General features: G+C 35.7%; 1 protein-coding gene across 1 annotated transcript; it reads left to right on the forward strand.

The window, feature by feature from the left end:
• Window positions 1-6,970: 6,970 nt before the first annotated feature.
• Window positions 6,971-7,800, forward strand: LOC118348182. Its single transcript, XM_035689195.1, has 2 exons — window positions 6,971-7,193; window positions 7,304-7,800. The coding sequence occupies exons 1-2, from the start codon at window positions 6,971-6,973 to the stop codon at window positions 7,798-7,800; spliced, it is 720 nt and encodes a 239-aa protein (XP_035545088.1).
• The last annotated feature ends 1,055 nt before the right edge of the window (window positions 7,801-8,855 follow it).

Raw genomic sequence — 8,855 nt, forward strand, 5'->3', positions numbered from 1 at the left:
GATTTTTAATGTTTCAGTCGAAGTTATCAAATGGACGTTGATGATTTTAGAAAGTGATGATAGATTTTGAGGTTTTGAGAATTCCAGGTTTTGAGAAATTAAAATAGGTTATTTGAGAAGTTTAGGCTTAAATATTGAAATACATGTTCAATTGAAATTTAAGGGAACTACGTGATTATTTTATAGTTGACGATTAATATTTGTTCGACACTATTGAAGAAAATTTCTTGGAAAGCTAAGCAGTCCAAGTAAGCGGGGTTCCAATGCTAGACTTTGCATAAAAATAAATAAAATGGACTGAGGTCAATTTTGAAAATGTGCACGTTTTGTTATGAAAAGAAATTTGAAACGACCTCAGTTATTTGTTCTGCCTGACTCATGAATGCTGTCTAAGAATAAAGTACTTTCTATCATGACTGGTGTAGACATGAGCAAGTTTTGGCATTCTGTTTCTGAGCTATGCATAAGAGAGCGAATATGAAAAATTGCGCATAAATTGTATTTTTATGATCTGATTCTGTTCTGTTCTGAAAACGTTTTGTACTCTGATATGATATTATGTGATTTCTGAAACCTCTGGTATGACATTCTATTTCTGTTATGTTCTGACCTTACCATGGGTGTAAAACTGTGGCCTCTGTTTGGGTTGGTACCAACTTTTCTGTTTTTGGTGCACCCACTTTGGAAACAAAGTGGTTTTCTGCATAGTTTTTCCTATGTGTACATTCAGGGCTCTGAGAATGATAAGGGGAAGATTCACATTTTGTTTCTGCTCGGTTGGCCGCTAGGGTTTGCACAACCCTACCACGGGGGTTAAACATGGAATTTTGTTCTGATATGATGTTTCAGTTATGTTGTGCCAAGGAAAGTTTGAATAAGAATATTTTTAAACTTTCGCTTTGACATTTTTGATAACATGTTCTGACTCTGCATTCTGAAAATAATAAGTGCTTTGTTCTGCATTCTGAAATCTGAAATGCTCATGTTTGCATACTAATATATGTTCTTTGCTTACTGAGTTATTGATAACTCACCCCCTATCTACATAATATGTTTCAAATAATTTTGATGCACCAGCTGGGAGTCAGGAATAGGGAGTACTTGCAATTTTTGTTGATTATAGAAGACTTAAGTGCCTTAGGGTACAAGGACTTTTTGGAGAGTCTTTTTGGTAGTGTTGATATTTTATGTGGCTATGGTACTTTGAGTCATGGATATTCCTAGCCTTTATGGAAATGTTTATATATTTTATTGAGATACTTCTGATGTGCCCTTATGTAGGAACATGGATATTTGTGTTGAACAAATAGGTTATTATGTTATGGAGACTCTGGTTTATTTTAAAAGTATTATTGGAGTTGATTTTAGGTAACATGAGTTAACTCCCTGGACTTTCGGAGACGGGGTGTTACATATAAAAAGTTGAAATCAGTCTATCCCATTTTTGTATATAGTTTACAAGTCACTATGTTGGCATGTATTAGTTTGAATCAATTGATATCGATTGATTGAACCAATTATATATATATACACATGTGTGTGTGTGTGTGTGTGTGGAAGAAGGGTTTAGTGAAACATCAATTCCTTCAATACAAACAGGGCAATTGTGAATTTTTGATCCATCCATCACAAACAAATTCAGGATATTGATGCTTCCTAGCTAGCTAAATCCTAAATGTTTCAATGGTTGAGAGTAAATGAATGAGTACTACTACCATTTGAATCCCCTTGAAAAGCAATTAATATTATAGATACATACCTTCATTTAATACTTGAATACAAATAATTAATGATTAGTACAACACCCTCACTTCCACTAGATCTACAGTATTTAAAAAAAAAAAATGGATTTTCAAATATTGGAACACCCTGACTTCCACTAGATCTACACTATTTCAACAAAAATAGATTTACAAATATTGGAATACCCTGACTTCCACTATTTCAACCTTCCTTGATCCTCCTATATTTATATATAATCATAGCTCACCAACAATGATATCCATTGTAAAACTTTCTAAAGTGAGAGCAATTATTGCTTTTTTAAGACACAAGTTTATCTTCTAGAAAAGGCTAGGTAGTAACTATCATGCATTAATGAGTAGTTTAGCAGCTTTTAATTAATATATATATATATATATTTATCTCAAATTCACATAAACATATCTGATATCTCTCGTTTTAGTCAAAACATAAAATCAAGGTATTGCAACTCAAAATTGTCTAAAACCTGGTGCTGTAAAATTAAAGGAAAAACATGAACCCCAGGCATGACCTCATGAAAGGGTGATCAAATAGCAAAAGTGAACTGCACCTAGGTAATACTCTAAAACTATAATTGATAAACAATATTGATCAAGCAACAGTGATAGGTTGGCCTTCAAGCAAAAGTGAACTCATGACCAAGGGCATCCTGTATGTGAATTGTTTCAAAGTTTCCCTTTTGCTTCTCCTTGTTCTTAATTATTCCAACATGACCCCTGTTTCTTCCACTAGTCACCATGACAACATTCCCAACATCAAACTTGATGAAAATATACAATTTTGTTGGCTTCGAAGTCCAACTTGATGGTGTCATTGGCCTTGATAGTTGGGTCTGGGTATTGGATAGTTGGCCTTAATAGATCAATACATGAACAACTAGCTGATGGCTATCCATTTCCCTCCCAACATAAGAAAATTAAATTTTCCATTTTATAATTTAGTTGTGTGTGTTGCAAATCAACGACTTTGCATAAAATCCCTTATATGTAAAGTAATGTGATAATCGGTATGTTGAAATAATCTCACTACCTGGGTGTCAATGGACTTTGAAAGCATGACCTAAAAGTGGATAATTTCCTTCATAGCTCCTTTTAGTTAATGGATAAATCTATTTTCAGATATTTTTGGATCTAGAATTTCTAGTTTTATGGCAAAAAAAAAAAAAAAAAGTTCCAGTTCATAGGTTTTAAGTATGAATAAACCAACTCCACCGTGCTCTGTTATCACCTGCATCATAGGTTTTTCATTCAAAAAATATCGGAGTTTGTCCCAATATCACATAACACTAACACTAATTAGCTAAGAGTACTAAGGGCTGTGGCCATGGCTGAATGACCTCTCAGTCAATCACAAATTCCAAACGACGGAAAAAATTAGGAAATGTACCTCACGGATTGGAGGTCGGACGGAGGAGAGCCGGAAGACGGCGCTGGAAAGAAAGTGGCTAGCTTTCTTGGTTTTGAAACACGGTCGGGGTCTGACATCTAACTTGGAGGAAATGAACGTCGGGTTTGGAATTTTCACTTCTGAAGGCGAAATGAGGAGCAGGGAGGGGGGGGTGGGTTGGGTAGGAGATAAAGATTTTTTTTTTTTATAAAATAAAACGATTTTAAAGGACGTGGCATGCCACGAACAACGGGAAGCTCAAACGGGAAAACTCAACGGTCACTGTAGTACTATCCTTTAATAATAACCTTGTTATTGAAAACAGGACCTTACCTATCTTCTATCTATACACGGTAAGAGAAACCACGTGGGCCAATCAGAGACAACAATGTGGCAAGTTAATTTATTTAAAAGAAAAATGAATTAAATAGTAAAGAACTGACTTTTAAAATAATTAAAAAAAATAATTAACAACCACTCCAGCCAGAAGTGAATAAAATCATTTTCCAAATCTAATATTCAGAGTGGAATCCTCAATCAAACTCTTGCGCTCTCACTGTCACATGTGCGCTCAGCAATCTGTGTATGCGTGTCTATATATATATATATACATATATATCTCCTTATACTTAAAAGTGCCTATCGCTCTGTGAATAGTCAGATCAACAATAATGAACAGTAACTTAATTTACGATTTCCTCCTCCCCTCGCATCGCTCTCTACCTCACAATTCAACACACAAATCACAAACCAACAGATAACATCCCTCTCTACAAATTCACCATAAAATAACCACACAAATAACGTCCCTCTCTACCTCACAGCAAATTGACCATTTCCCCTTCGTGCCTCTTTGCAAATTCACCACAAAATAACCTCACAAATCACAAAATTACCAAATAAATTTCCACACAATTCACAATTCACCACAAAATCAAAAAATTACCGAACAAATTTCTATTCAAATCACAAAATCAACACACAAATCACAAACCAAAAGATCCGTGAAGAGAGAAGGCAGAAGCTGGGGCTTCGGCTGGAGGAAAGGAGGAAGATGAGGGGTCGTCGGCAAAGGACGAGGCTACTGCTGGTGGTGCGGTGGTGTAGGAGTGGCCAACGGCAGCGCTACGGGGAGAAACCCGTTCGTTGAGGCCCATTTCGGGTTGGTCGTGTGCGGCTGAGGGAGGAGCGAATGGGACTTCAACGGTAGGGTTTCCTCGCCGGCGTGTGGGGAAGCTGGTGACGTAGTCGGTTACGTCGGGCGGTGGCGCACGACGGCTTTGGGCTGCTTGAGGGAGGAGATTGGGTGAGAGAGAGAGAGGGAAGACGCGCGGGGATAGGAGGAAATGCTAAGGGACTTCGACGTTGGGTTTTGATCGCTGGCGTGAGGGGAAGCCAGTGATGCGGTCGGTGACACCGCACAGTGGCGCATGGTGGCTTGAGGGAGCAAATCGCGTGAGAGAGGGAGGATGCGAGGACGCGGCTGAGCGGAAGGAGAGAGAGAGGGAGAAATAGAAAGTGAGGAGAAAAGAAGATTTTTGGATTTAAATCCAACCGTTTATCATAATCTCTAAATTTGATCCAATGGTAAAAATTTAAACACTGATTAAATTAATTTAAAATAAATAATTAATATATAAATATTATATCATAAATAAATTATCAAATTTAATTTATAAAATATTAAAGTTTTTAAGATTTAAATCAACCCTTCATTTTACCACTTCTTTTTTTTTTCTTCGGTTAGATTGCTTCGATTTATGCAGTGAGGTACTATCACCATCACATAAATTCTTCGCATCTCTTTTCACTTGTTAGGTGCAGAAATTGAGTTCATAAAAAATTCTCTATAACTTTTTTTTTCTTCGCATGTTTTTTCACATATTCTATTATTGTTCATCAACAGTATGATGAACAGTATGAATAATATATTTTTGTTCCTCTCTTTTTTTTTGGTTTGTCCATATGAATGCCAATGTGCGACGTAATACTGCAATCGTGCGTAGGGAATGAGAGAGGAAGAAAGAAAAAGTGAGAAAAAATATTGATTTTTGACTTTTAAATGAACAATAAAGAAGCTGTTTTTTTTTTCTTCACATGTTCTTTTCGCATATCCTATTACTGTTTATTATATCATACACTAAAAATCAACTTTAATTTATAAAATACTAATTTTTCATCATTAAATAAATGATGAAATTTTACTGTACATTTTTAAGAGAAAAAAACTATCTAATTAATTTGAATTTTTAATATAATTTAAATTTCATAATAAATGATGAACATAAATAAATAATAATTTTATTCTTATACATTAGAATATTTTAATATTCGAAATTACACTTTATTTTTTTCTTCAATTTGACAGATGTGGCCGATCTGTACAGTAAAAATAAAAAAATATGAACTAATTAATTACTGTCGTCTGACAGATTTGACGCTTCTGTCATTGCCGACCTTACTATACTAGGATGCCAATTAACCTTTTATATATGTGTGCGTATATATATCTCCTTATATTTAAAAGTGTGTATCGTCTGATTAATAGTAAGATAAACAGTAATGAACAATGATAAACAATATTCTTATTTTACGCTTCCCTTCTTTGTGCATCTCTACATCCTCACAGCAATCCTCTTTACAAAATCACCACAAAATATTACAAAAATTGTTACAAGAGAACTGCTACCTAAAAAGTAGTCTGAAAATATGTCCTGAATGTGTATTTCACTTTTTTATTTTTATTTTTTTTCATGTATTTTTTTAATCATCATAAACATTTTTAAAAAAAATAAAAAATTCACAACATCATTAAAAAACAATTCCTTAATCACTAGGTAAAAAAAAAACAAAGGTGAGAGAGGGAGAAAGAGAAAGCGAGACAAAAATGAAATTTTTTAGGATTTAAATCTAACCCTTCATCATAACTCTCCAAATTTGATCAAATGGTAAAAATTTAAATACTGATTTAAATTAATTTAAAATAGATAATTAACATATAAATATTATATCATAAATAAATTATCAAATTTAATTTATAAAATACTAATATTTCATCATTAAATAAATGATGAAATTTTGTTAAATATTTTTAAAAAAGTATAACTATATAAATAATTAGAGTTTTAACATAATTTAAATATGATAATATTCTTAATTAACTAAAGAGAACTGCTACAACTAACGAAAAAGTAGTCCGAAAATATGTCCTGAATGTGTATTTTATTTTTTTATTTTTCTGTTCTTTTTTTTCATGTATTTTTTTAATCATCATAAACATTTTTAAAAAAATAAAAAATTTACAACATCATTAAAAAAATACTTCTTCAATCACTAGATAAAAAAAATATTTTGCTTATGATTACGTTTTTTTGTTTTTTATTTTTTGACACAAAACATGTTTATATTTTACAAAATAACTTATTTTTCATTCAGACAAATGTGCCTCGCACATTACCCAACCACTAGTGTATATATACATATAATGCGCCACAGTCCCATGCACAGAATGTTGGGTGCAATATCGACACGGCCGTAGGCCATATACAAAAGAGAAATGTTACAGTCTTATCGAGGCTGACACACAAAGCCACCATCATTTTTCTATTAGACTTATTCTGCATTTCTCTTTCTCAAATCGAGTTTGATCTACTTTGAACCAAATCGATTGAATTTCATTCCTGGAGTCCTGAAAGGGTGATGTGGAGTCCTCTCTCCAGGAGATGAGGTTTTCTCTCTTTGTTTCTTAGGAACATAGAGTTTGTCTCTTGGATCTTCAGATATATAGAGTTTGATCTTGTCCCAGTAGATTTACGCACTCATGGAGGAAGAGATCTCCCTTTTATGTAAGGGTCTCAAGCTCACGGAGGAGGAACAACAAGAACTCCACCTTACGGAGGAGGAGTTTACACTTGCCCAAGATATCAGTAACTTATACCTGGTTGCACTGGTAATCTCAGATAGAGATGTGAATAAAGGGGCATTCAAAGCAACAATGACTAGGGTCTGGAATACCGAAGGCGGGATAACTTTCAAAGACTTAGGTAGAAATAAGTTCCTACTCGAGTTTACAGCTCTAGTGTAAGAGCCAGGGTGTTATCTGGAAGACCTTGGTCTTTCGACAGAAACTTGATCGGTATTCCGGAATGTAAAGGCAGTCTTGCCTTTAAAGACATCGACTTCTCTCTAGAACCGTTTTGGATTCAACTCCATGACCTCCCCTTTGCTGCCATGAACATAAGAATGGGAGAGAAACTCGGATCCAGAGCAGGGAAGGTCATCACGGTGGATGTGGATGAAAAAGGAATAGCGTGGGGGGGAGCTCTACGTGTGAAGGTGATGTTTGATCTCTCAAAATCATTGATAAGGGGATGCGTTATTAATGTAGGGGATGCCCGCTCCTGGATACCCTACAAATATGAAAGATTACCTTCCTTTTGCTACCATTGTGGTATAATCCTACACACACAGCTCAGATGTTCAAGACAAGCCTCCGATGGTAGCACTCAAAATACATCTCCTCTTCAATATGGGCCTTGGCTTAGAGCTGACTCAGCTCAAAAGCCATCTCATTACAGAGCACATTCTAGCAGTTCAGAGGGGAAGGCTACAGGAAGTGGTCGGCAGGCCAGCTTTGATGAACAAGGATAAGATTTTGGCGGGAATAACATTTCTAATGAGTCAGCTGACCTACAGCAAACAATGGTGTGTGTTTCTGTACTTCCAGCTTTTGCATTGGAAAAGGAAAGAGGAACTGAAGACCTCTTGTAAAAAAAGGACAGTTTCAACTGTCAACAGTCTGATAAGGCAACCCCAAGTAAGTCTGAAGAGGTCAGGAACCCATCTCCCAATGGGCAAGTAGAGTCTACGCATCTGGATACCAGTATGGTCCAAGCAGCAGACAGTCACCAAGTAAGTCTTTTACCTCTGCACTCCCAGTTAGTTCCAAAGTTACAAACAAAATCCCCCTTTATGTCAAACTGGAAAAGAAGAGCACGTGGAAAGGTGGGGTTAAATGCTGTGTCAAGTATGTCCAATCCATTTGTTGGTAGAGATACTAGCAAACAGAAAAAGAGAATCAATGGCTCCACAACAAAACCTACGAGATCATCCAAAAGACTCAAACTTGTTATGGCAGAGGCTGTTCAACAGCCCTGCCCATCTCCATGATCACCCTATGCTGGAACTGCAGAGGGCTTGGGAACCCTCGGACAGTTAGAGAACTTCACCTGTTGGTGAGAGTTAAGTCCCCATCTTTAGTATTTTTAATAGAAACAAAATGTAAAAGAGACAAAATGGAACTCATAAGGAACAAGCTTGGTTATGAAAATAGCTTTATAGTGGACTGCATTGGTCGAAGTGGTGGCCTTGCTTTTTTCTGGAAGCAAGAAACTTCTGCAGAACTATTGTCCTACTCCCTTAGCCACATCTCTCTCCAAGTCCAGTTGGATAAGATAGGGAAATCTTTCATCATCACTGGTTTTTATGGTCAACCAATTACTGCTAAAAGAAATGAAAGTTGGAACTTACTTAGTTTAATAAAAGTAAATCCAGACATCCCATGGTTGTGTGTGGGTGATTTCAACGAAATCACCTCCTATTGTGAAAAAATGGGTGGCCCTCCCAGACCTTTCAATCAGATGGAATCCTTCAGACAAACTCTTGCCAATTGTGGTCTGGGAGACCTAGGCTTTGAGGGCTCCCTC

The sequence above is a fragment of the Juglans regia genome, chromosome 4, assembly GCF_001411555.2.
Source record: "Juglans regia cultivar Chandler chromosome 4, Walnut 2.0, whole genome shotgun sequence".
NCBI classification, from domain to species: Eukaryota; Viridiplantae; Streptophyta; class Magnoliopsida; order Fagales; family Juglandaceae; genus Juglans; species Juglans regia.

What these genes read in the sequence shown, in the direction of transcription:
- LOC118348182 (XM_035689195.1), top strand. Translation starts at nt 6,971, where the DNA reads ATGGAGGAAGAGATCTCCCTTTTATGTAAGGGTCTCAAGCTCACGGAG. An exon ending in GATAACTTTCAAAGACTTAG is followed by an intron (nt 7,194 to 7,303) that starts GTAGAAATAAGT and finishes CGGAATGTAAAG; the next exon opens with GCAGTCTTGCCTTTAAAGAC.